Source organism: Vicugna pacos, chromosome 11 (assembly GCF_048564905.1).
Source record: "Vicugna pacos chromosome 11, VicPac4, whole genome shotgun sequence".
NCBI classification, from domain to species: domain Eukaryota; kingdom Metazoa; phylum Chordata; class Mammalia; order Artiodactyla; family Camelidae; genus Vicugna; species Vicugna pacos.
The window spans coordinates 87480241-87508212 of record NC_132997.1 but is presented as its reverse complement, the minus strand read 5'-3'; the positions used below and the strand labels follow the sequence as shown (position 1 = coordinate 87508212).

General features: G+C 47.6%; 1 protein-coding gene across 7 annotated transcripts in view; it reads left to right on the top strand.

Annotated features, from left to right (window-relative positions):
- The window catches only part of AFAP1L2 (actin filament associated protein 1 like 2), a 90654-nt gene that overhangs the window by 35390 nt on the left and 27292 nt on the right, over positions 1–27972 (top strand). For all 7 annotated transcript variants that reach the window (XM_072971936.1, XM_072971935.1, XM_072971937.1 and 4 more), the window contains 2 exons: positions 20665–20793; positions 26699–26773. In XM_072971936.1, the coding sequence (XP_072828037.1) occupies positions 20665–20793; positions 26699–26773 (204 nt within the window). Of the gene's footprint in view, positions 1–20664; positions 20794–26698; positions 26774–27972 lie in introns of those variants that run through there.

Here is a 27972-nt window from a genome sequence, read left to right as displayed (position 1 = left end):
CCTGATTTTAGACTTCCAGCCTGCAGGGCTGGGAGAGAGTACATTCCTGTTGATTTAAGTCATCATTCCGTAGTATTTTATCATGGCAGCCTGAGGACACTAATACAGACCCCAAGGCTCTTGCCCATGTGAAGGGTGATGCCAGGCTGTCCTGTGACCTGGGCAGCAGGAGTCCAGAGGCAAACCCGCAGCAGCTGTCACAGCTGTGACTTTCCCGAGTTTTTAACAAGGCAGCAGCCTGCGCAGGAGAATGTCAGCAGGGGGGAGGGGACTCAAAGAAATGGAAGTGACAGCGTGGCTCTCACCCCCTCAGCAGCTGCTGATCATTGCAGCTTCATTATCAAGTCAGTGGCTGGACCAGGTGTCTTTGGGGGGAAAGGGGCCCTGGCTTCAGTCCTGCTCTGCATCCCATTAGCTGTGTGGCTTTGAACAAGGCGCTTCCTCTTTCAGAGACTTTAGTTTCCCCATCTGTAAAATGGAGATAACGATATATTTCATATTGGACTGTCATGAGGATTAAATAAAATGTGGGTAGAACCCTTGGGACAGCAGGCCATCACATGACAGCACCGTCGTTTTAGGGGCATGAACAGAGCAGGCTGAATGCTGGAGGACAGGAGCCCCGTGGACTGACGGGGACGGCCTCCCTGATGTGAGGATGAGCGCTGGAGGCCAGGCCAAAGGTCTGGGCTTGGATTTGGGCTCTGCCATTGGTGACCTCTGTGACCTTAGGAAAGTTACTTTACCCAGTGTCCTCAACTTTAAGATTGGCTAACAGAATCTATTTTATAAGACTATGAAGGATGAAATGAAATGACATAACTCAAGGGTCCAGCGGGTGCGTCATTCTCAGCGAATGTTGGTTGAGGGCTCATAGGACAAGACAGGAGGGATCAGGACTCAGAACCAGAGCAGGGGTTCAGCCTTGTTCTTGCTGCTTGGGGCTGCAAGGGGCCCTGGGCGCTGACTCTAGGACAGTGTCGCGGACAGCTGGCCTGGCCCTGGGCCCTATGGTGTGTGTGGTGTACGCACTGCAGGCTGTACGTGGGATGGGAAGCCAGTGGGCTCAAGAGACACAACTTGGAATTTCTGAGTCTGGTGCACGTTCTAAGGGTTGCCTCACTCAGACTTGTGTTTTTCCCAATCCACCGCTCCTGTGTCCAGCACCTACTCCCGAAAGACAGCTCCCAGGGTGTGAGAGGCTGGGACCCCACTGGCGCCAAGCTAGGAGCAGGGCCTGGGGGTGGGCATCCTGGGCAGGCTTCTCCTCTGGGCCCCGTGCAGCTGTCCCGCCTGCACCTACAAGCCCTAGGCCCACCACTGCTCAGCTTTTTGTGAAAGCTGTTTACTAGTATTTATGGCAAAAATGGAGGGCTCTGTTTCACTGGAGTGGATGTTTCCAAATTCAGGTGTTTTTACCTGCCTGATTTTAAACCTGATCAGATTCTTATAATCCAGTGGAAAGGCAACGCTTTCCAGCCGGGTTAAATCTTTTGTAAGTTTCTTCCTTCCCGGGCTCTGTGTTTTCTTCCTAAGCTGTGTGCAGATATTCTGCTCGAGTTCCATGAGTTGAAGGCAGGTGTATTAGTTACCTAGGGTTGCGGTAACAAATTTCCACAAACTGGGTGGCTTAAAACAACAGTCTTATTCTCTCACTGTTCTGGAGGCCAGAAATCCAAAATCAAGGTGTCGTGACTCTAGGAGAGAATCCTCTCCTGCCTCTTCCTGGCTTTTGTCGTGCCTGGCATTCCTTAGCTGTGGCATTATCACTCCAATCTCTGCCTCCGCCTCCACATGGACTTCTTCCCTGTGTTTCTGTATCTTTTTTTTTTTAATTAATTAATTTTTAAATGAAAGTACAGTCAGTTACAGTGTGGCAGTTTCTGGTGTACAGTACAATGTCCCAGTCATGCATATAATACATATATTCATTTTCATATTCATTTTCATTAAAGGTTATTACAAGATTGAACATAGTTCCCTGTGCTATACGGAAGAAACTTTTTTTTAAATCTGTTTTTATGTATAGTGGCTAACATTTGTGAATCTCAAACTCCCAAATTTAGCCCTTCTCACCCCCTTTCCCCCATAACCATAAGATTGTTTAGTATGTCTGCAAGTCTGTTTCTGCTCTGTAGATGAGTTCATAGTGTCCTTTTTTTAGATTCTACATATGAGTGATATCATATGGTATTTTCTCTTTCTGGCTTACTTCACTTAGTATGATGATCTTCAAGTCCAACCATGTTGCTGCAAATGGCATTATTTTATTCTTTTATGGCTGAGTAGTATTCCATTGCACAAATATACCACAACTTCTTTATCCAGTCATCTGTCAATGGACATTTAGGTTGTTTCCATGTCTTGGCTATTGTGTGTAGTGCTGCTATGAACATTGGGGTTCGTGTATCTTTTCGAATTAGAGTTCCCTCCTGATATATATCCACAAGTGGGATTGCTGGATCATATGTGTTTCTGTATCTTAAAGCTTACTCTCTTTTCCTTATAAGGACACCAGTCATTGGATTTAGAGCCCACCCTAAATCCAAGATAATCTCATTTTGGGATCCTTAATTGAATGACATCAGCAAAGACCCAGTTCCAAATAAGGTCCAGTTTATAGGTACCAGGGGTTAGGACTTGGACATATCTTTCTGGGGGCTTCTCTTCAACCCACTACAGGGGGTTAATAATAATGTTTATTGAATAATGCTATGTGTCTGGTGGTTTTCACGTGTTATTCCAATTAATCCCAATGTCAACCCTGTGAAATAGGTATGATCTCTCACCACTTCTGTTGGTGGGAAAGCTAAGGTTCAAAGAAGTTGTCAGACTTGCTGGAGTTCAAACGGCCTATTAGCGCAGCCACTAAATTCCAGCCCAGCTCTTTCCACTACACTAAGGTCCTCCTTCATCATGAGGGAGAACTTAACAGCTGCCATTGTAAAATAGCTATAGAAAAGATATAGGTTTTTCTACCACTCATTCACACATGGAGAATCACAGAAGATTGAAATGTTAAGAATAAATAGCAGGATTTTTTTTTTACAATGGAATACTACTCAGTCATAAAAAGAATGAAATTTTGCCATTTGCAGCAACATAGATGGACTTGGAGGGCATTATGCTAAGTGAAATAAGTCAGACAGAGAAAGACAAATACTGCATGATATCACTTATGTGGAACCTAAAAAACATAACAAACTAGCGAATATAACAAAAAAGAAGCAGACTCACAGGTATAGAGGACTAGTGGTTACCAGTGGGATGAGGGAAAGGGGGAGGGGCGATATAGGGGTCATGGGGGAAAAAAAAGGCTGCCAGGAATTTTGTATCGATGTTCATACAAAAGGTGCACAAAAGCTCATATAACTCTAGCAAGAGAATTTATACCAAGGCGTGTTGATGTGCAGTCCAAGAGGGCCATACCCATTTTATTTAGTGGTTGAATCTAAGGGTCTAACACATACTAGGTTTTCCATAAATATCTGGTGAAGAAATGAAGCTGTGAGAAGCATGAGGACATGGTCACCTAGAGACAGCACGTCACTAAGGGACGTGACCCCTTAGTTGCCAAAGGGAAGTCAAAATGTTTCCATTACTTTGCACACTGTTTGCTCCAGAGTTGTCCTAGCCTCTCTGCTCAGATGTCACATGTCAGGTAGGGGTGCTTTTCTTCAGTCTTTATGAAAAGTCAGGTGCCAAGAGTTTGGGAACAACCTTGATTGTCTTGCTGATATTTCTGGACTGGGACCAGTTGAGACAACACAGGCCACAGAGCTCCACACCTTCCCAGACAACTTGCCCACCATTTTCTGCCTGGGCTCTTTTCCTGACACCTGGCCCCACGATTTCAGAGGAGTAGAATAGGTGCAAATGGAGAAGAATATTGTACTGATGCAGAAATTTTGCTTGGAAAAGTTCATACATGTTCAAAATTCTGAGAACTTCTGAGCCTCAACACCCAAGAGATTGTCCAGATCTGTGGGGTTTTGAATGGTGCTTGTTGGAATAAATTTGGGATAGAAAAGTACTAGGAGGTTTGAGGTTCAGGACATTAGTGGTGAGTGTTTTAATTCCTAACCATGTGAAGTTTTCCTTGCTGTTTTCTAAATATCTTTCAAAATGTTAAAAAAAAATCATACAACATTTGTAAAATGACTATACCTCAATAAAAAAAGTTAAAGAAAATAAATGTCTTTCAGCTTGAACAGGGCATCTCCTTGGTTTGCAGAAGCTCTGTGTATTAGGGTTCTTCAGAGAAACAAAACCAATAGAATAGCTGTCTGTCTATCTGTCTATCTATCCATCCATCCATCCATCCATCCATCCACTGGAAGAGATTTATTATAAGGAATTGGCTCATGTAATTATGGAAGCTCATGAGCCAGTCAAGTTGACACCTAAAATTAACCTCAAACTTTATCTCTGTGGTATTTGTTCATTTTTAGCTCTAGTAAGGTGGCACTGTCATAGATATGACCCTCTTTAATGTCCTTGGCAAAGTTATATTCAAGTGAAACAAAGAAGTGTAGGGGCCAAGGCAGAAATTAAAACAGTGGCTCATAAGAGAAAATGTTTTCTTAGTCTTCTAAATTTCTATCGACTTCCTTTGCCTCTTGTCCTGACCATATCAGTACCTCTTTTTCAAATGAATGAAAGAAATGATGGACAAGATATGTTATTATAGTTCAGGGAGAGATGTCTGGGTTTCTTTGACCAGATCCACAGTAAGCCAGCAGATCACTTGTTTGAAACCTGTTTCTAATAGCCAGAGGAAAGCTTTGATTAAAAACCTCATTTGCCAGCCAAACCTTTTACCTTTTTGTTAACAGACATAACTTTCCCCATGAACCCACTTTGATTCAGTAGACCTGCTAAGCAGTGGGTGGGGGGAGTCAATTTCCAGAGGACTTGGATGAATACCTCCAGTAGGATTGGTCCATGGATGTTCATTCAGTCTCCTTCCCAATGCTTTTCACTTCCCAGTTGCCACGTTGAGGAGTGCAAGGCATGTTTACACACAGGGCTCACAAAATACGTTTGAGTGTTGGATTTTTTTTTTTTATTAGCTAACTTTATTAGAAGGCATTTAGTCTTTTTAAAGCCAAAAGTCATTTTGAACCCAGTAATAAAGTTGATACATTTTGTAACTTGGCTACCTATGCTTAACAAATATTGCATTAGCAAAATAATTACCGTGCAAGATTTACTGGTATTTGAGTAACTCAATATCACATACTGGAAACTTTAATAATAGTGGTCTCAGCACCTGTGGTAAGTTAAATGTATTTCCTGAGTCTTTTACTGTTTTCTGTGTTACTGTTCTCATAGGATATGATTTGGTCGTTGACAACTTGTATGAACAAGCAGGGTTGAAATGAACTAGCAGAGTTCTTCTGTATTTATATATAAATCTAGACAATACTGTTCCCTTAGGTATGTTTGCTCTGCTAGGCACTATTTTCAAATGGCTGCAGATTTTTAATTTTTGTAAGTTTTACAATCTGGACATAAAAGAAGACATTGCAAGAGAGGCCAGCCAAGGTTATGGTGGGAAAGGCCAGAGTGATTTGAATTCACTCTGTGACAGTGTACTAGCTGTGTGGCTTTGGGCAGATTACTTAACCTCCCTGATTCTGCTTCTTCATGTAAGGGATGATTATGTCTACCATATAGGTTTATTATTAAGAGCTCAGTCAGCATTTGGCTGACTTTATTCTTAATAAAAGCAGTTTTCCTCTTTTGGTTTATATTCTTTCTCTTTTGCTGGCTTATTATCACTAGCATTTTGTGTTATTTATTTAACTGTAATTCTGTCTTCATAGTTTAAGTTTCAGTAGAAAACTGCCATCATGTAATCTATTAATCCCGGTTGCTGAATTTAGAGTTCATTGTATTTTTGCTTTACTTTATGCCAAATTACACTCAGGAAATGGTAAAGCAAGAGACAGCAGTGCCTTTATTCCCAGGTTTTTCTAATTAAGCCTCACTTCTAAGTAAGCAACTCTGGAACCAAGTTTGAGATTTAGAGCTGAAATTGTTCTGGAGGGGCTGGATGGGGTCCCAACAACCAGTTCTGAGTGGAAAGGACAGGGATTTTCAGAGCCATGGACTGGAAGATGCCGGTTCTTCACTCAAGCCCAGCACTGCTTTAATCATCAAATGGGCCAGCTCCTGCTCGGTGCTGTGGGCCTAACAGGTGCCTAACCAGGTCCTTAACCAGATGCAGGAGGGGCTGTCCGCAGTCACCTCCATTGCTTGCACTGTAGAAATCTGGTCTGAGATTCGAGACAGACACAGTTTCTTCATTAGGGGATTTGACAACACTTAGAAAGTAACTTGTCCAAAGAAACTTAACACAGTGCACATAGCCCCTCACTCTGAGTGAATGGGAAGTCAGCGTGGTCGGAAGGGGAGGGGTTGATTGAGAGATGATTGATTCTAAGATGTCACTGGTTACAGGAAGCAGCCTCAATTTAGTAGCACCACAGTTGAGGGGAGAGAATAAAGGAAACACTACTACATTACACGCAAACAGAGTTGCAACACGCATTCTTGTTTTGTGATTTCAAGGAATGTATGCCAACTGAAATAGAGAAATAGGGATTTGCCCATTTTTCTCCCTTATCGTATTGCTTCGCGTGGCCCTGGCAGAGAGTAGGTGCTTACTGCATTCTTAAAGGGACCACCGACGTACAGCCAGCACTCAGGAAGTACTTGGTGAACAGTCAGCCTGGGTAGACAGGGCCAGGGCAGGGGTGAGGTGAGGCCGGCTGCACTGAATTGCTGGTGGACTGAATTGCTGACCATGCCTTGGGGGGGCTCTCAGAGTCTGGTTTGAGGGTCAAGGGGATAGGAGTTCAGAGAAAGTGTTGCAGGCATGAGTGGTGCATTCGGGAACTTGGTTATGGCAGAGATAAAGTGACTAAAGACAGTTTCAGAGTGTCCGAGGCTGGGGGCCACAGTGTTGGAGACATTGGCACGCGGAGATCGGGAGCAAAGGGGTCCCTTTGAGATTGGCCGGGGAGGGAAAGGGGGGTTTCATAAATAAAGAGCCAAATACAAACTTAAAATGTTCCCCCGATCTGCAATGCCTGGAATAGTCAGAAACTGGAACCTCAGCAGTTTCTTTTGACACATTTTGTCGAAACAAAAACAATGATTCAACTCAAAACTCCGTGATACCTTTACATTATTTATATAACAGGGCTACAAGGCTTTAATTTAGACTGTTTCTGTGATGAATAACTGGCTTTTGTTCATGTAAACAAAGAACAGCCTGCGCCCAGGAACCAAATCTTTTTCATCCAGGTCACAGCTGTTTTCCTGCGGAGAGAACTTCCCTCTTCTTGCCCTCTATCACTTTGGTGCATCACGACTGACACATTTAGAATCCTATCCCTCTTCCAAGCCTTCTCCGCCGCTGCTGTGGAATTTTTACTAAAGAATGACTCTTGTGCTTTCCTTTACCGTGTAGGATACAAAACTACTTGAATTTAGGTTTAGAAAGCCTTGGGCAGATACAGGAAATTTAGCTGTCTACAAACTAAGCGTATGACCTTAGCAAAGTCCGTTTCTCTCTCTCAACCTCGTTTTGTTTCCATCAGAAGGATGACTTTTTTCTTGCTTTTAAAATGCTCTGAGTCTATAATAGACATTTGATATCAGTGGGGTCCAATAGAGATAGAAAGCAAAACACATATGTAATTTTAAAGAATGTTTAAAGTGGCTAACCTTAAAAAAACAGGTGAGGTTAATTTTAAGAATATATTTTATTTAACTCAGTAGATCCAAAATACCATCATTTCAACATGGAATCAATGTTTTGGAAAAAAAAAAACAGTTGAGATATTTTACATTCTGTTCTGAGGATGGCACTGTCTTTGGAATTCCATCTTCACGTTTATAGGACATCTCAATTCAGATGAACCACATTTCACGTGCTCACATGTGGCTAGTGGCCAAAGAATTGGATAGTACCATTTTAGACCGCCGATCACTGGGTGAGCCCCACTCAGAAGCAAAGTTAATTTGAAGAGGATCCTTAAAAGGCCCACCTGCCCATAGCCCTGTGAATTTCTTAGACCTTGAGGTTTTTCATTGTCATCAAAAGCATAGTGTGGTTTCGTCATTATCCATGAGGTCTTCTTTTTTTTAATTGGAAAATTCAAAGTCAGTTTTGAGGCAGAAGAAGGAAAAAACGGACCTGTGAATCCTTAGATAGGTCCACAGTTTTATCTCCTCAATTCCCAAATCCCTAAACTTGAAAAGCCAAAAGTTGTTTTGTAAGGTTGGCACAAATTGTATGGTCGGCATCTGAAATGATGTGGGGCAATGTGTAACCTGTTAAGCCCACTCAGCTGAAAGTATTTGTGGATTTTGCTGTAGAAATATTAATGAGTTTTCTTTCTGAGTGTTTCCCCAGACCTTGCTGGGAGGTTGGGCACCATGTTCCTTCTCTAGAATGTGCAGTGTACTGACTGTCACAACACCTCTGGCTTTGTGGGTTTCAGATAAGAGATCATGGGCCTACAGTAGTGCTTTTCAAACTTTTTGATTGTGACCATCGTAAGAAATGCATTTTACGTTGTGTCTCAGGACATACGTGCACCTAACAACAAAGATTTTATGGAAGATTACCCTCCTCTACTAGATGGTATGCGTTCTGATATTTCCCACTACAAGTTTTTTCAAGCTGCTGGTAACTCACTGAGTTGACAGCACAGTCCACTCACTAAAGAAGGTTCATGTCCAGTTTGAAGGGCACTGCTGTGGGCCACCCGTCTTGGGTCCCATGGAGAGCAGCACAAGGACATGGACACCAGTCAGAAAAGAGAGGCGACAGGCTCCTGGCAGGGAGGCAGCTCTTCAACCCTACCCATCTATCCCTAGGCCTGCTACTTCTTCAGGTTTAAACAGGACTGTTGCAGCCATGCCCTCAGTGTTTGTGGGCCACTGTCAGTAGTTTTTCTGCTGTTTTGGGTGCCATATTGGTCATCCAAGAAAATTACCTGGCTTTGTGTTTGGACCTTTCAAAGGGAGCAGGAAATTAAGATTACTACTGAGCCATCTTATGGCTTCAGGAAATTAAGGTATGCCTTGTAAAGGGGGGTGGTTTCCATGAAGCCATCATTTGTTCAGACTTCACTTACATGTTAACAAGGTCTTTTTGGTCATCAGTGACTAAAACCCAGCTTACGTGAAAAGTTGGCAAGTGCAAAGGTAGCTTCAGGCATGGCTGGATCTAGGGATTCTAGCATGTGGATAGGGCTCTGTCTCTTTAGTTATCAGCTTTGCTTCCCTCTGAGCACTGGCTTCATCAGACTGGAAATGAAGGAGTCGACTGCAGCTCCAAATATACATCCTTGTGGTTTATAACCCAAAGCCAAGAAAGACCTCTTTCTCCCAAAACCCACAGAGCCAATTCTAGAGAAAAATCTGGCCCCACATGAACCCATCACTGGGGCGTAAGGAATGGCCAGTCCTCAGCTACATCCTCACCTCCTGTGGCTCAGGTGGGGCCAGCCAAATTTGAACCATATGGAATTGGAATTGGTCCTCCCAATACCAAAAGAAGGGGGAAAGAACACTAAGTAGACCAAAATAATTAATTTCCATTCATTATTGATTCTTAATTCCTACCAGCGCTAAAGGGACTGATTCCAAGTTGGTGGGGTTCACATAAAGGGATTACATATGGCTCTCTGCCTGATTATCAGCTCTCATCCCTTAGAGATGTTCTAATCGGCAGAAGCAGGGCTAGTCCAGCTAGACAGTCGTTGAGAGCTGCCAGCTTTATTAAAGCTGTATCAAGATTCCTCCTCTGTGTGGAGACTTTCGCTTCTCCACTCTTCCTAATATTAAGGACCATTTCAGCAGATCCTTTTCTTGTGCTCTCCCATGACTGAACAACCATACCCCACCCATCCCATCAGCTGTTCTGCCCTTCGGGTCTGGCCCCAGCCCTGAGGAGGCATGCTTGGAGGTTTGGGGGTGGCATTTTTCTCTCCGAGCTCTTTTGCTTTCTGAGCCAAGAGTTGCAGCTGCCACCATTGTTTCTCGCATCAGGCTGCCCTGGAGGGCTCGGTGGTCTGGAAGTCAGTCAGCACTGCATGCAGTAGGTGAAGGTCCTCCTTCAGACCCTTCCATGTCCCCGGATGCCATGCCCTGCTCTGCTTCTCCCCTCTGGGCCTTTGGGACTCCCCTTTCAGTTTTCCTTCCAGGCCTTGGTGACATTTTATACCAGGCTTCTCAAGGGGCTTTTTCTCCTGGATCTTTCCCCACATTTTGCTTTCATTAGAATGTTTTTGAATTCCACTCTCTGGACAGTCAGTTTTAATAAGCAAGTCTTTACCAATGTGACGCAGACTCAGATTAATGGAATAAACTCTAGGCTTGGGGCCAGAAGGCCCTGTTGATTCTGAGCTCTGATATTTACAGTGTGAATTCGTTTGGCCTCAGGTCTCCCCTCCGTGAAATGGGGATGATTAATTCCTTACCCCATAGGATGGACTGAGATTATATATTGCAGACTGCCTGGCCCAGATTCCAGGCTCGAAAAATGTGCTGTGGTACTCACTCTCCATATGCAAGCAAAGGAGAACCCGGCTCAACTTGGCTTAATCAAAAATTGCAGTCTTGGCCACACATAATGGTATGGGGGAGGCTAGTTTGAGTTGGGGCTGAAATGTCGTCAGTCTCCAGGCTCTGTTTTCCTTCCTTGGGAGGCTGTTCCTGGAGATGGTCTGACATTCTAGCAGCTCGGAGACCAGGAGGTAGTTCCAGGAAGAGTCCCAAGACTGATGCTCATTGGCTTGGCTCTCATCAGGAGGCCATTCCTAAACCAATCACTGCAGCTAAGGGAATGAAATACTCTGATTGGCTACATCCAAGGTCATGTGGCTGTCCATGGAGTCAGGGATGGAGCTTCTGGTCCCACCCAAACCGCAAATACAGTTGGGTAAAAGTGTTTCCCAAAGAGCGGTTGGGTACAAAATAAGAGGGGCACGTGGATGCTGGGGAAGGGGGCGAAGCAATAGGATCCACTGCTCATGCTCCTGGGTAATCCCCTCTGAGGCATCGTTTTTTGCTGTGTTCTTTGCCCAAAGAAACATTGCCTGGGTTGCTGTCAAGGCAGGCAGAGGGTGGTGCTGCCAGGGCAGGGCTTAGATGGGCAGAGGGTGGGAAAGAAGCAAAGGACCTGGCAGCTACCTCTCAGATCACAGCCTGGCACTGACTTGTTCTGTTTCTGGTGTCAGTTTTAACCCATTGAGACCCGGGCTGGGGAGCTCTCGGAAGCTTAGAAAACCTTCACTTGTTTATTTTCAGCCTTGTATGTTTCTAGGAAGGTGCTTCCCCAGAGGGGCTTAACTCAAACTCCACCTGAGTTATTCCTGCTGCCCTTCTGCCCCCAGGACTGAGTTTAGTAGTCCTGCAAAAATCAAATGAGAATGTTTCGAACCACTTTTTTGAAACTGTTCCACTGAAATTACAATGTGTGAGTTTGTGTGTTGTGGGGGATGTGTGTTGGGAGGGTGTATGATTATGGAGGGTTATTCATCTTCTAAGAGAGATACAGCTTTTATTTAGCAGCTAACATTTACCTTAGTATATGTACCTTCTGGGATTATTTTGTGATCTTTACACCAATCCTATGAAGTAGGTACTGTTATTAACCCCATTTTACAAATGAGAAAATTCAGGCACAGAGAAGTTAATTAAGCTCTCCAAGGCCACACGTCCTGTACAGGGGGAAGCCAAGAGTGAACCATGATTTGGAGCTAAGATTTAAGCAGTGTGAATCTGGAACCTGGTTCAGGTGGGAAGGGCGTGGAGGACATTACTCCCTCTAGACTGGGAACTCAGGGCACTCAGAGCAAGAGATACATGGCCCGCCTCTCCTGCCGCCCCAGGACATTCCAGCAGGTTAGAGGGAGTGTGAGGGCAGGGGCAAGAAACCCTAGGTCCCAGCAGTTGCTGGGGTCCAGACCAGACAGAGAGGCTGTGGAGGCCAGGAGGCCTTTGTCCTCTGTCCCAGCTTCCTTGGAGCCCCAAGGAAGGGCTCTCGCCCATGTGGCTCAGAGGCACTGAATCTAGCTGGGGGTAGCCTCCTGCTGGCTGACTCAGAGGTCAAGGCGGTGGTGGCTCTGGATCACTAGGGCTGATTTTGACCACACTGTGGCAGAGGCCTCCACCAGCACATTGGCCCCAATGGTGTGGCATTCCTTTTGCCAAATGCTGGAAGGAAACAGGAACCCTAAGCAGTGCGGTGGTTATTTTTTTCTTTCCCTACATCTTTAGTTTGTGTCCTTTTTGTCTAATATAAATAGCAAGTGAACAGGAACAAGCCTAAGTTTGCAGCCAAAACCAAAAGCATTAGCAGCCCTGCAGTAGCATCTGTGCTCCGTGTTCTAACCCACTGCTCTTCTGTGTTGAGAAACAGGGAGGGTGTAAAGAAGAAATGAAACATTTCCCAGAATCCCGCCACAGAGATCACCACTGTTATCCTCCAGCCTTTTATTTTTTATTCTTCTAATCAGACACAGTACTCCCCAAACTTCCAAAGTGAACTTGAGTGACCCCGTCAGCCTCTTGTGCAGAGACTGAGATGGTTTGTGCCAGCTGTGGTGGCACTCGCTGCGCAGGGAGCCGCCCCGTGGAACCTCTGCGCCTCCCACCCGCATAACTGAGTCTGAATGAAGCCGCTTTTCTGGCAAATTGCGTTTAAGGAATGTCCTAACTGAGCCCAGGAAAAAAAGGTCCCCTGGGCCCCAAAGCCTCTTTGGCCTGGACCCTGGTGGCTGCTAGAAGCTGGGGTGCCTCACTCCTCTCCTCCTGTGCACCCCGGAACTGCTGGAGTCCCCTGGGGGTAAGGGCCCATTGGCCCTGGGTTCCTAGCCTCCAGGGGAATAGCCACCTCCATGCCCTTCCTGCCTGCCCCCTTGAGAAAGTTCTACCAGAGTGCTGTCCAGGTGTGAGAGACCTCAGCTGCTAGGGGCTGCCTCTCGTTGGTCATTCCAGAGCTGTTACCTGGCCCAGGTGGGGACTGGAACTGTGGCCGGGACCTGGTGAGCCCTCTGCCTGTTCTTAGGCCGTGTGTGTATGTGTGTGTGTGTGTGTGTGTGTGTCCCCGTCCGTCCGTCCCCGTATCTGTGTGTGTATATGTGTGTGTGTGTGTGTGTGTGTGTGTGTATCTGCAAGCCTTATGCTCAGCAGATGTTTTCCAAGCACTGACTTTTGAGCGAAGCACTGTTTAAACACAGTGGGGGAAACCAAACCAGAAGACGTGATCTCTACGTATACAGAGCTTTCAACTTCACTGGGACCAAGGACTTGCATTCATGGGACAAACAGAAAACAAAGATGGGAGAATTGCCAGGTAATAGCCCCTGTGCTGTGGGACTGGAAGGACAGGTGGCGCTTCGGGGCAGGTTGAGACAGAGTGGAAGTGGCCCTTGGCAGGCCCCAGGCCTTCCTGTCTCGCTGTGCTTGGTTTGATGTCTCCGGCGGTTACTGTGTGAATTTCTGAGGGGCCCTAGCTGAGCGGCTCCGGTTCCAGCTGGCTCCGTAGCTGGGGCTGGAATTCTGCTCTCGGGGAGGTTCGTTCCATCTGAGAGGTCACCAGTGAGCAACTCGAGTTGTTTTTCCAGTAGTGCAAGCCGCAGCAAAGCATCTGTCCCATCTCTCCAAGCCCGCACAGCTCATCTGGGAATGCAGAGGGTGGCCTCTTCTTGGGGAAAGTGTTTTAAGTGATGAGACTCCAAGATAGGTGAGAAAAAGCAGATCTTGCAAAAATGATGACAAACTGACCTTGAGGGTCAGGCTCGGCGGGGAGCAGCGCAATCACAGCCCTAGTAAATGAAGCACAACCCTCTCTCCCTTGCTGTTTCTTGGAGATGGAGATAAGGAAAAACTCCTGGAGTATTTATACTGGAGAAGGTTATTTACATTTCTGGCTCAGTCTCCTGAGGTCTAAGCAGACAGGATCAATGACAGCCCGCCCGAGGGGTAGCCTGCAAATCTTTTGGGGGCTGATTATCAGTGATAAGAGCTCCCTCTTGTTTAAGCAGGACAAAGAAATGAGTCAGTGATGTGTAAACATAAAGACATCCTGGTCATTGCCTTCCACACCCTCACTGTCCAGAAGGGAAAAGATGTTACAGGGAAAAGGTATTTTCAGATGTATCCAACTTTATAAAACAGGCGTAAACCTAGAAAGTTCTCCATGTAAAAATCAGAACTGAGTCATAGAGAAGCAAGATGGAAATTTGTTTTCTAAGGAATCTTATAAATGATTTTATAGTGTGAAGAGACATTTCATGAAGCCATCTGTGATCTGTGATTCATCTCCTTGGCCGCACAGTCGTATCACCTGGGAAGCTTTGAAAACACATGAGGCCCAGACCATACCCAGAGCAATTACAGCAGGAGGTCTGGGAGTGGACCCAGGCATCAGGATTTTTTTTTGACTCCCCCTGTGATTCCAGTGTGCAACCTTTGCAGAGAATCACTGCTTTATCTTTTGTATGCATGGCCCTAAGTGGTCATTGATTAAGTTTACTGAAAGCAGGCATGCCCTTTGAAGTCAGCAGGAAGGTGCCTTCAAGAGCATGAGAAACAGGCATCAGGATGCAGGAACCTGCTCTGTCTGCGCAGAAGCACCCAGCAGAGGAGATATCTGGGTATTTGGAGACATATGGGCTTCCTATAGCCATGCAATGGAATACTATACAGCAATTAAAAGGAACAAACTTCTCATACATGTAACAACAAGGAATGAGTCTCAGATGCCTTATGTTAAGTAAAAAGAGTCAGACTCCAAAGGCTATGTAGGCTGCCAGAGCCTGGGAATGGGGAAGGGGGTCACCTGTAAAAGGGCACAAAGGAACATTTTTGGTGATGGAAAAGTTCTATATCATAGTTGTAGTGATAGTTGCCATAGCTGAGTGTGTTTGTCAAAACACTGGAACTATACAGTAAAAACAGAGGGTGTTACTGAATGTAAACTATATCCCAATTAAAAAGATTTCTTTTTGTTTACAAAAAACCCACTTCCTTATTAATGATGAAGAGATAAGCAGAATGTGGTATATCCATACAATAGAACATCACGCAGCCATAAGAAGGAATGGAATTCTGTACAGGCTACAATATGAAGGAACCTTGAAATCATGATGCATAGTGAAGGAAGCCAGGCACAAAGGCCACACATTATATGATTTCATTCATATGAAATATCTAGAATTGGCAAATCCACAGAGACAGAAGGCAGACTTGTGGTTGCCACAAGTCTAGGGGAGGAAAGAATGGAGAGTGACTCTCAAATGAGTTTCTGGTTCGAGTGATTAAAAAGTTCTGGGACTAGATAGTGGTGGTGATGGTTGCATGACACCATGCATGAACTTGTAACACTGAATTTTAAACTTTAAAGTGGTTAAAGTGGTAAATAAATAAACACAAAGTTATGTGTGGATCACCACCATAAAAAAAAGAAAGAAAACCCACTTCCGTTAACATGCCTGGCACGTACCCACTGGTACAGTGGGTGCTTGGTAAAGGCTGACTCGGCATTTGCCCCTTTTAGAGAAAGGGGGCTTGGGCTTTCTAAGAGGGGAGGGGTGTCTCCCTTTAAGGTGGAGGGAGGGGTATGTTTTCCAAAAGCTTATCCTTGAGAACTTGAGGATATTCTGTGATCGGGAGGAATCTACTGGCATTTTCTGCCCTCCTGTTGCCTGTCATGGAAACTTCCGCCAGCTTCCTGACTTCGGTTGGTCCTCAGGCATCAGGTTCGTGCAGATAACATGCCCAGTGGCTCAGTCTTGGGAACTGCTGGGGAGGGGAGGGGTGTGCACGTCTTTATACTTAGAGAAGAGATCTGCTGAGTTTCATGTTTGAAAGGAAAACCTTCCTCAATCACGGGTCTTCAGCAGATGCAGCTGAATAAATAAAAATGTGTGCATAAAACGGCAGGGGGACCATGCGGGGCAGCTTCTTCGGCATTTCGGGGAGACATTTATGTTTGGGAACCTAGTGACCAAAACACAGGGCTGCCTCGAGAGGAGAAAAACCGGGGGAGGAGGTCACCTGGAGGCAGAGCTCGGCCGTGGCCCAGGGCCGAGGGCAGTGAATCGAGCAGTTGAAGCGTCCAGCTCTGCGTGGGCCTTGGAAGGCCCGAACAAGAATCTTATTGAGATTTGTCAGGCCGTGAGCAGACAACTCTGAACTTTAACAGAGCCGGGATGGAAAGCCGGCACAAGGGCCTATAGTTTCCACAATGAACAGCACACTTATTTTTCCCTCCCTCCACTGGAGGACGAGGAAGAGACCAAAATGAGGGGGGGGGTGCTGGGAGGTGGGGGAAGACTGAGTCCTTCCAGAGCCTCAATGAAATGGCCACATTCCTCCCAGGGGCGGCCTGGCCCTCCCGGCTCTGAGGGCTGAAAAATGTCACCGGGGTTGGCGCAGGCTGGGGCCTTGCTTTTCCTGATTGTTATTTTCCGAGGTCCTGAGCTCTCGGTTTCCCCTGCTTTTCCAAAGTTCACTTTACATCGTGTCCTCTTGATGGAAGACTTACGCTAAAACCTGCTTTCTCTAACTGAAAGAAATCCATCCGAACAGGGTTTTCATTCTTTAAAAAAAAAAAAAAAAAGGATGATTGCTGTTTCACTTCTGTCTTTTCGGCTTATAAGAGTTTTCATAGGAACGCCCTACTTTCGGGTAGCGGGGCCTCCTGTAGCTGGGGCCCAGAGGGTGTGATCACAGGAGCATCACCATTCCTGCTGCTGCGCGTAGCGCCTGGTCACAGCCCAGACCTACAGAGGCTGGCCCTTGACCAGTAAGGGCTCGTGCCTAGCCCGGAACGTGGACCCGGCACAAACTGAGATGACCTCGAGCTACTGACTTTGACAGTGAGGAATCTAGGGAGGCAGAGCTGGCCAGACAGCTGGGTGCCGCTGGCCATGGGCGGCTTTGTGGAGAGGGACCTGGAGAGACCCTGAAGGATGACGTGGCTCCAGAGAGGAAGGGAGATGACCTCCTGGCTTCACGACTCCCTCCGGTTCCGGTCCTGCGTTTCTTCAACCCTGGTGCTCACCCTTCACCCAGCTCGCTGTTTCAGAGGGAAAGGAGGGGTCTGCTTTCACAGCGCTCCCTACCTGCCCATCTCTCCCATCTGCCAGGCCCATCAGCTTCCCAGCAGCAGGGACCACAGCTGCCCAGTTGACTGCAGTGTCCTCAGACCTGCAGGTCTGATGGCATTCCACATCTCTCCGCCAGCATCTTCTCTTATAGTTTCTACATCTGATGGAATCATCACCAAGTTCCATTGCCACTACCTGTCATGTCTCAAGTCCAACCCCCTCCTCCGCATCCCCTCCCTACCTTGCAAAGTGTGGCAGAACAGGAAGCAGAGGCCATGGTCAACCTCCCTGACTTCCCCGGGATGGTTGACAGACAGCAAGTACCTGGACTTGTTCACACTTGGACTTGAGCCCCAGTGCCACTGCTAAGGGTGGATGTGACTGAGTTAGGTTGCAATCCAGCCTCCAGGGCCCATCCCCACGCTGTGCACTTGCAAAGTGTGTGGGAGAACTGGAGGTGGTAGCGGTGCAGTGCCCCACATGGCCCTAGCCGCTCTGATTAGGCCACACCCTCGTCTTTCTCACTGTGCTAATGCAGTCATCTGACTGGCCCCCCTCCCTCCCCTCCCGGTCCCCTGGTCCCCTCGGCCCCTTCCATTGTCCTCCCCGCTGTTCGCAGTTACTCTATCTCTAGCCTGCTTGAAGGAAAGTATTACGGCTTTTCTACTGCATTTCCTAGAGGCCCTGCATAAGGCACTAACCTCTTAGCAAAGCAAATAAAGCCCTTAAGATCTGTCTGCATGATCTAATTCTGCAGTTCTGGCCACAGAGCTCACCTTCTCCCCTTTGAGGCCCGCTCATCCTGCCTTCACACTCCGGGTGCCCCGATATTTAGAGCTCCTTGTGGTTTCTCAGGCACCCTGTGTGCTTTCAGCATCTGAGTCTTCTGAGCATCTCATTCCCTTTTCCTGAAATGCCTGTTTCTTTCCTACAAACTCCTATTCATTTTCAATGACCAGCTTATAAATTTTTCCCCCAATAACCCCAGAGTTTGCCTCTTTCTTCAGTGCATTCCTGGTCCAGGGAGATATCCCTGAATCACTTCTGTTCCACCCCGTGTATGCACCGCACACTCCCCACCCCCACCAGGCACGGGCCCTTGGAAATGCAAGGGACTCCATCTGGGTCACCTTTGTCTCCCTGGAAGCAGGCACAACACTTTTCATCCTTTGGCTTGGGACATGCTTGCTCACATAAAAATAAACAAAGGCCGTTTTCCAGGAATCAGGCAGCTTTTGGGAATAGCTGAGGATGTGGAAGTAAGAGACTTCGAGTTCTTGTGTTTTTTTGTTGTTGTTAGCGGGAGCAGCAGCAGTAACAGCCCGGCGGAGCTCAGAAGCTCAGGAAAAGTGCAGCTTGAGCTCCTAATTGTTTTGCAAGGCGCTTTCACTTTCCTCATCCACTGTGGCTGAGTTCAAAGCTCAGTGTCATTTTCCTCGTCTTTATCCTTTGTCTTCCCGAGTTGGACTTCTTTAAGCTCACTGCTTTTTAGCCTGTTGAGTTGCTGCAGCCAACAGGAAACTCATGAATAGCTGTTCGAAACCAAAGAAAACACAAGCTAAGGCCTCAGTCTACTGCTGCCTCTTCCCGGAAACCTCCCAGCCTTAGGCCTCTTGTCTGATCTCCTGTCACAGGAGTTGATATCACTTGCTTGACTCTTGAATTCTTGCTGGTGTGCCTTGGTCTGTTAATCATGTCACCTGTGCTGGTCTTGCCCCACCAGTGAGCTTGCAAAGGGCAGGAACCACGCCGTCCTGATCTCCTTTTCAATTTCCTAGTAAGTTTAGGCTGAGGGCTGAGTGCTGGGCACACTGGGCGGGGGGTGTCTTACATGGTATTAACTGGTTCGGTGGGGCTCTGGGAGCTCTTGCTTGATGCACTTTCCAAATTCACTCTGTTGAGAGTTTGATTATTTTTTAGTAAACTGGGAAAAAGCCGCTGGCCTCCTGGAGACTCCGTGGGATATTCTTCCCAATTAGAAATAGTAAGAAATAACTAGTTTGGAGAAGGCAGTCAGGGAAGGCTGCTCTGAGGAGGTGACCTTCCTTCCCTTCCTCTCCCTTATGTGGTACGGTAGGCAGTGTTACAGTGCAAGTTTCTGTTTTTTTCTCGAAAGGGGAGCTTAGAGACGAATGCTACCGGTGGAGAATAGAAATAACTGGAGATGCCCCAGGCTGGGAGGAGGAGGTGACGACCAAGCTCTTTGTGTGGTTAGCGTAGCATTTCACGGGTGCTGTTGTGAAGAGCGTCACAGATTTTGTGTTTTACACCAACCTTGTGAGATGGTCAGGGCCCACGCAGTCTTCTCCACTTTATAGGTGAGGGAAGGAGCTTGGAGAGATTGTATGGCTGCTCAGAGTTCCAGCAGCAGGAGATGGAGGGCAAGTCTGGACGTCCTGGCTGCCGGCTTTGGGAGCAGGGCCCTCAGGTGTGACCCCTGGCATTGCATTTAGACCCGTGCCTCTTGGTGCTGGCTGTGTGTTGAAATCACCTGAGGAGTTTTAAGAACTACTGACTCCTGGCTTTCACTCCCAGAGATTCTGGTATCATCCATCTGGGTGTGGCTTGGGCGTCAGGAGTTTTAAAAGCTCACCCGGTGATCCCCAGACAGCCTGGAAGGCACTGCTTAGACCCTCAAGGAGCTACTGCCATTAATGAGCATGTCCTGGAGAGAGCCAGCTGGGCAGGGGAGCCAGGATGAGGACCCTACAGCAAAGGCAGCATCCTGTTCTTAATAGAGGTTCAGATCATTAACTGTAACAGCAATAATGGTGAATGCCCTGCACCTAGTCTGTTGCCCTCTGCACTAGCATTTGTGCAGGGTGCTTCCAGCTAGAAATTGGCAAGTGGGGGCCCTTGGGAGAGAGGAGTATGTGACCTCTGGGTCTGTAGTGCCAGAGCCCTTAACCAGCTTGGGGGTGATGCTGGGCTCATGGCAGTTGAGGTGGCTCAGTCACTGAAGAATCTAGGGAAGGTTTTGTTTGTCCAGTGTGGCTTCTGGTGGGTTGTCCACATTTCTGTGGAGACAGAGTAATCACTGTTTCATTTCCCTGGAGGGACTGACCCTCTGTTTCCCCATCCTTGGGGAAAGAATTAACAACTGGGTCAACCACAGCGTTTCTTTTGATGGTTGTGGGTTTGAGCTGTGTTCAAGTTCCCCAGACCCTGAGCTGTTCTGATTGACCTTTACTGAGGAAGAATATCCTGTTTCCAGGCTCTCATGACCTGACGGGCTTGCCTGGACCACCCTGGCCAGTCGCTCCAGCAGACGGTAGACCTGCAGCTGTGGCCGAGGTTTTCCATCACAAAGCCAAGGGCCTGTTTTCCTCTCCCCGAGACCCTGGCACTGGGAATCGCACCTTTGGGTTAGGTCCCCCACGTGCTGCCTGGCCTCACCCCAGGCCTCTCCCTCTGGGACCAGAGAGCCCATCCTGAGATGCTGTGGGATCCAGGGGTGTATCTGAGCCGAGCCTTCGGGGAGGGGGCAGCCGCTGTAAAGGCTTCTTCTGTTTCCTCTCCCTAGCCCTGGAGCAGCTGCTGACAGAGCTGGATGACTTCCTGAAGATTCTTGACCAGGAGAACCTGAGCAGCACAGCTGTGGTGAAGAAGAGCGGCCTGGCCGAGCTCCTCCGGCTCTATACCAAAAGCAGCAGTGAGTGTGGCCCAGGGCCTTAGGAAAGGGGTCCCCGGGGAAACAACCGGAAGGTGTCCTGGCTGCCATGAGAACGCCCCACAGACTGGCTTAAGCAGTGGAACTTAGATTTCTCGCAGTCTGGAGGCTGGAAATCTGAGGTCAAGGTGTAGACAGTTGGTTCCTTCCGAGGCCTCTCTCCTTGAAGAGAGACGGTCTAGATGGTCGCCTTCTCCCTGCGTCTTTGCAATGTCTTTCCTCTGGATGTCTGTGTCCAAATCTCCTCTTATATGGACACCATTCATATGGGATCAGGGCCCACCTCAGTGCCTCATTTAACATTAATTATCTCTTTAAAGACCTCTCTTCCAAATACAGTCACATTTTGAGGTATTCGGGGTCAGGACTTAATTTATGAATTTTGAGCGGGACACAGCTCAGCCCAAAACAGTAGTGCAGGAGTTGGGACGTGAACGGGAACCCAGAAATCTCTCAACACTCAACACAGTAGCCCATGAATGAGGTTTCAGGCAAAGCGTTTTCAAAGCACTTCTCCTTATGGTTGACAGTAGGGAGGTGAAAATAAACTGGTATCATAACAGCCAACACTGCAGTGCACGTGTATTAATGAGCTTCATGTTCAAGACACCCCAGCGAGGCTGGTGCTGTGGTTACAGATGAGGCCTGTAGAGTTTAAATAACTTGCCCAGTGACACACAGCCCAAGGGAAAACAGGAAAACTTCGTTTTAAGACTTTGTACATCATAGAACCCTGAGTTCACTGTTTTTTCTGTCTTTTTAATTGAGCTAGATTTTATACCCAGCCAGGTGCTCAGATCTTAAGCTCAGATCTTAAGTTAATTCAGTGAATTTTGACAGCTGTCCACACCTGTGTACCCACCGCCGAAAATAAGACAGAACATTTCTGTTGTCCCAGGAAGTTCTTTCTCGCCCCTTCCCAGGGCAAGAGTTCCTCCGTACCCCCACCCCAAGGCAGCCACTGTTCCGATTTCTCCCACCACAGATTAGCATTGCTCAGCCTAGAGCTTCATGTAAATGGAATCATACGGTTTGTGCTTTCTGTCTGGCCGCTACCAGGAGGTTTTTCCATCTTGTGGATCGTACCAGGAGTTCCTTTTATTGCTGAAATGTATTCCATTCTGCAAGGAGACCGCAGTCTGCTTCTCCATCTACTTGCTGATGGGCATTGGGGTTGTTTGCAGATCTGGGCTATTATGAATAATAAGGTTGCTTTGCACATCCTTGTATAAGACTCCTTGTGGACATATGGCTTCATTTCTAGCCCAAACTTTGTTTTTTTTTTTTTTTAAAAGAAAAGCCTTCTTGTGAAGTCGTAACAGTTTAGGAGAGTTTATTTTTATATCGGATGTTTGAGGATTCAAAATGATATTTTGGGACAGTAGGGACCCTAAGAGGGCATCTCGCCCAGCTGCCTCGCAGTAGGAACAGCCCAAACCCGTGCCAGGAGAAGGAAGTGCACCTGCTTTGGCCATCACGGTCAGGAAATCCCCCTGCTGACCAACCTGCATCTCCTGGGCTGCATTTCAAAGTCCCTTTTCCTTTTCTTTGTCCCATGTAGAATTAGTCTCTATTGTCTGATTATCAGAGAAGTCATAAAGCTGGAGCGTGTTGCTTTATGCCCAGTGGCCTTCAGTTCGGGCAGAATAATCCAGCCCCCTTAGCCTTTCATCAGAGGCGGTTTCCCTGAGCCCCTTCGTTGCCTTTGCGGCTCCCCAGGCCCCTCCCTGGTTCCCAGGCTCCTCCTGGCTTTGTAGTGAGTGTCTGCTGCCCTGCCCTGAGTGCTGGTCAGCAGCACATCAAAGGTGGGAAGGGCACGTGGGAAATCCACATCACAGGGCAGGTAGGTGAGGGAGGGATGAATCACTCCACAGAAGGATTCATCGGTGGAATCCTTTCAAAAGCACACTCCCAGACCATTTAGATGTGCTCCGACTTGAAAATGTTTAATGATAAAGAGCTCCTCTGTTGGAAATTAAAAAAAGCACCCCTGTGATCGGTCTGACCCGTTGTCCTCGGTTCTCACCACTGCATCAGAGCCACCTGTGTGGGGTCCCCTTTTTGGTCTAGCTCTAGCTTGCTACAGGATGACCTTTGTTTCACCCCTGGTCTTGGTATGTTCCGCTTTTATAAAGGCAGACCTTTCCCACCCTTGGCCTCTGCAGTTTGTAGGGCTGTGGGAGCTGCTGAGAGCCGGTCAGGGGGCTCCACAGTGTGAATCGCCCCCCAGGGCGCACCCAGACCACTGATGATTGTGCACAGCCGTGCGGAGGCCATCGGCTGTCACTTCTGCCCTCCAGGTTGAGGCCCGGGGGGATCAGCCACCGTGTGAGGACTCCCCTCTCTGGCCCCCTTGGCCTCTCTTCGATGGCAGAGTGCTGGTAACAGCAGCTGGCCTTTTTCGTGCACTTAGCACTTCCCCGCCCGTCCTGGTGTATGAAATGGCTTGGACTGTGTCACCTCACCCACATGCCGAGGTCGTGGGGGAGTTACTGTTTTCCCCATCACCAGCAAGGGAACTGAGGCTCGGAAAGTCACCTGTTCAAGGCACGTGGCCGGGAGCGGCAGAGCCCAGGGGACCTAACCCTTCTAACTCCCCTCATCTCTCCAGGTTCCAGGTTAGTCTGCGCCAGGTTAATCACTATGCTGCACCGGATACAAGCCAAAGCCCCTAAAATTTAACCTCCCAGGCCTACCTCACTGTGTATCGTCCAGAAAATTAACTCAGCCTGACTGGACTTGTAGGGGGAGGCAGGCTGATCATTTTGAGATAGGCTTGGTCTCCACTGGCTGGGCCGCTGTTTGCTCCCACACATTTGGGGTAGAGTATGAATGTGTATGTGTGACTGTGTATGTGAGACTGTGTGTGTGTGCGTGACTGTGTGTGTGCGCGTGTGTACTTTTCAAATGCAATTGTCCATTTTCTGATCTTTGTTGTATTGCTGAATCTTCTCCTCTCTTGGCCTTCCGTCTAGACGGTGAAGTTGAGGCACAGATTGAGGTCTGTTTATTGGAGGCCTACTATTTGTTTCTGTCTTAACCCCGAGGGCCCCCCATCCCCTGCTCAGAGACTCTGGGAACATTTCTGGGGCTGCCCCTGTGATAGGAAACGCTTCAAATGTTCTGTCTATCCAACGTGTCCCTCCCCCGTGCCCCTCACCACCAGCCTCTTCAGACACGGGGTCGTTCCCCCAGGATCCACACACTCGCTCAGAGCACAAGGAGCTCCCCTTCCTACCACACCTGTGCAACCACCCCATCCATGTCTGCCTACCCCCCTCCCCCAACACGGTGGGTTCATGAAGGCAGAGACCACGTCTGTTTTGTTCTCTGCTGTATCCCCAGCGCCTAGCACAGTGCTGGTGCTTACTGCACTTCTGAAAATGAATCAGGGAACGATAGAAAGTTCTCCCACCCAAGGCTGCTGCTTCCTAGACATGAGACAGCTCATCAGCCTCCCCTTTCCAGGGCCAAGTTCACAGGATTACAGTCCTGGGAGCCTCTTACTTACCAGCTGGATGGTAGTGGATTAGCAACACTGAGAATCGAGACCTAGTCAAGCAGAGCCTGTAGAGTGTCCGAGGAGGGAGGCGTGGCCTCGGAACCCGCCAGAGCCAGTTTTCTCTGCAATTTACAAATCGCCGTCTTGGGGAGGAAGCACCTGCTCAGAATCTAACAGTTAAAACAGTAACAGCAATATGTTGCCTTTTTTCCCTTTTGCACCGAAGTGTAGGTTTAGTCAATAATATGAAGAAAGAAATGAACACTGAACACTATTTACGTTTCTTCAATTCCTTTTTTGATCTTTATTTGTCATCAGAATATTTTCATGTACCTGTGGTTTGTTTGCCTCTGTATTCTGCTTTGCATTATTTTTACATTGAGAATTACTACCTGTGCACATTTCCATGTGTTGACAGTTCACATGCTTTTTTTTTTGCTTTTTTGAAACATGATCCTTAAAACTGTAAGTTTTAGATATTTCTGTAAAACAGCAGACGTAGAGCTACTTTGTTATTTTTCACAGTTGGATAGTGTTCACTGATGAATGAACACTAATGCTCAACTAACCCCCTATTATTAGTGGGCATTTAAGTTTTGTTCTTTACAAAAAAACCCTCAAAATATTACAGTTAAACATCCTCAAAGAAAATTTTGTTTGCCTGCTGGAGTTTATCTTCAGGGTAGTTTTCTGGCAGGGGAAATGCTAGGTTAAAGAATATGAACACTTTAAAATGAAACTATCCTCCAAAATCACTTCCAAAATAGTTGTGCCAATTTACACACTACAGTAGTCGTTTATTTTTAAAGTCGACCTGTCACCCACGTTGATGGGCCATGGTGTATGTATTTCACCATTTTCCTACTATTGAGCCTCTGAGTTGCTTCCCATGTTTTAGGCTGTCATTTTCAAACTTTGCTAGTTATAAGACCACCTTACTTTTCCAAATTCCCTAATATTTGAGTTTTACATCATCAAAAATTTCAATTAGGTAGAAATAGGCACTGTTTCATCACAGTTATTTTGTATTCTGTGCAGACAAGGAAACCAAGGCATGTGGCTTAGGTGTTTTGCTCATAATTACTGTTAACAGCAGAGCTTGGCTGAGACCCCCTCCACCCCCCACCCCATCTCCCGCCTCCCTCTGCAGAGTGCGTTCTCCCCCCACCCCGTGCCATGCTCTGGAGAAGGTGCTGATCCAGGCCCTCTGGGCCCCAGTCAGTGGATGAATACAAGCTGCAGCTAACTGGCTAACTATGTTTAGACCTCACATTCCCTTCCTCTAAGCGGCTGCAGCCTTTGGTAAAGGGGTGACATTGCTGACAGGTCCTGGCAGGGCTGCGCACTGGGGCAGCGATCTCACAGGCTGATGGAGGAAGATCCACCCAGCCGTATCCTCCTCCTGTTCCTCTGGGCCCTCGCGGCTCCCTTGATGCAGGCCTCTTGGCCAGAGTCTGGGCGGTCTGTGGTGTGGAACTGACTAGTGCTGAACTGCCTCCTTCGCCAGGAGTTTGAATTGGGCTCCTTGGCTGGGTAACACCGACTCCAGCCACTGGAATTGATCAGCCGCAAGTTTCTAGGAAATGCAAATTAAGGACCTCAGAAGAAGTACAGGAGGATTTCTAAGAGGAGAAGCACTAGGAAGCACTAGTTTGTCTGCAGGCTTCTGAAGAAAGGGTCCTTGGGGCATTTGGAGCCGTGTTAGAAAGGCTAGTCAGACCAGCTTTTCTCTGCCTAGACATGCACAGGAAAGTGACAACCTGTACAGAAATGTTTTTAAAGGAGAGGAAGGGCTGGGCTGCTACAGGGTAGAGCAGGTAGCTGCTGGTGCTCCAGGTGCAATTCCCAGCACACTTACCCCTCCAAACCAGAGCTCAGGCCTGCACAGTGGCACTCCACCTAGAGGACTGGGAGCTAAACTTCCAGATCCTCAACGTGACCTGTCTTATGTAGCCATCACTCTGATTAGCCCATGCAGGTAATTCAGACTAGGGTGAGAATGACTGATAGAAGTGTTTTACAATTTAAATGAAATGCTAGGAAAACCCAGAGAAATCTCTGCTTGGTGAAATATGAGGCAGCTCTTTGAGGTATGGGTGCTTTTCCACTTAAGACTTTTATTCCTAAGTTATTCTTCTGTACCCTCTCCTACCCTCCCCTCCCCCCAGGCTAGAAAACTAACAGTCAGAAACTTGACATTTCTTATTTTGGACATCTGTTAGTTCTTTCTACAGTGACTCAATGAAGTCTAAATATTGTATGCCTTTACAGGAATCCCAGTGGATGACAATGTCTCTGAGGGGCGGGGGAACACTGTTTCTCTCCAGAAGCCCTTTCCCTTCATGAAATCACGTGAAGCCTGTGTTTTCCATCTTCCTTCTGTAGGTTCTGATGAGGAGTACATTTATATGAACAAAGTGACCGTCCACAAGCAACAGGATGCCGAGTCCCAAGACAAAGGTACAGGGCTACTGCTGAGGGCATGGCCAGCGCCCGGGTTGGGGGGCAGGTATAAGCCTTGGTCCCATCCCACCCCTCCTTGCTCCCAGCCAGCACCACAGACAGGCCTGGTGGAGTTATTTTTGGAAGTCATATTTTGGTTGATGGTATTTTGGGGTTGATGTATTTTGGGATGTTTCATCAGGCCTCCTCCTTGCCTCTTAAAGGTCTCCCGTTCCCTTCATGGATAAGGAATCTGTCCCTAAAATCTCTCAGCATTTCCCAGCATCATCCCAGGAATAGGAAGTTATAATTCAGATGTACTAAGAAAGCAGCTATATATGGTGCTGATTCCACAGCCCCAGCTTTATGTCTTTTTGATAGAAGTCTGGATTTTATGTGTAGTGGCGGGGCGGGGAGGGGGGGTGGTATAGAGGTGATGGGGAGGAAATGGTGATGTCAACAGCTGCCTTAACATTCAAAGGTTTTGTTCAAAGGTGATCTCTTGGCAGAACATTTTATCTTCCATTGGAAGAACATACTGTCTTTCATGGTGTCTTCTGTCGTGTTCTGCTTTCCTCTGAAAAGCCCTCGGGAGTAGGTTTAGCAGGACCTCAGGGAGGCCCAGAGGTTTGTGAGCTGCCCAGTTGCAGAGAAGAGGGGGTTAGAAGCCCCCTCTCCTAGCTCTCAAGCCTGCGACTCAAATGCAGAGGCTTAGTGAGAGGTGGGAACACAGCGCTCCAAGGCTTTCAGTCCTGTTAAAGGTTTCACAACGTCAGCCACTGAAGCTCCAAGGCCAGATCTGCCCAAGCCTGCCTGTCGCGGGCTGTTTAGGCCACGGGCTGAAGTGGTCAGGCTCAGAAGAGCCTTTGGTGCCTTTTCCTTAACAGCACACGGAGGGTCAGTGGCCAAGTTCCCTTTGTGGCTCTTCCACCTCCTGCCCCGCCACCAAGCCTGGACCCAGCAGAAGTCCCCCTGCAGGAAAGCAGCCACTGTGCCCGAGGTTGTTTGCCTTCCGGGGAAACTGTGGGGTGGACAGAGGTAATCACAGGGTCGGTCCTGAGAGCAGCTCAATATAGTGACCCCGGGCAGCTCCTCTGCTCGCTCAAGCTCTGTGGCTAGATCGTTTTGGACACAGGGCAGGTGGAGGAGAGGGTGTGGAGCCTGCCAGAAACCTCAAACCAGTTCCTTTGGAGGAATCTGCCTGTGGCAGGTCTACC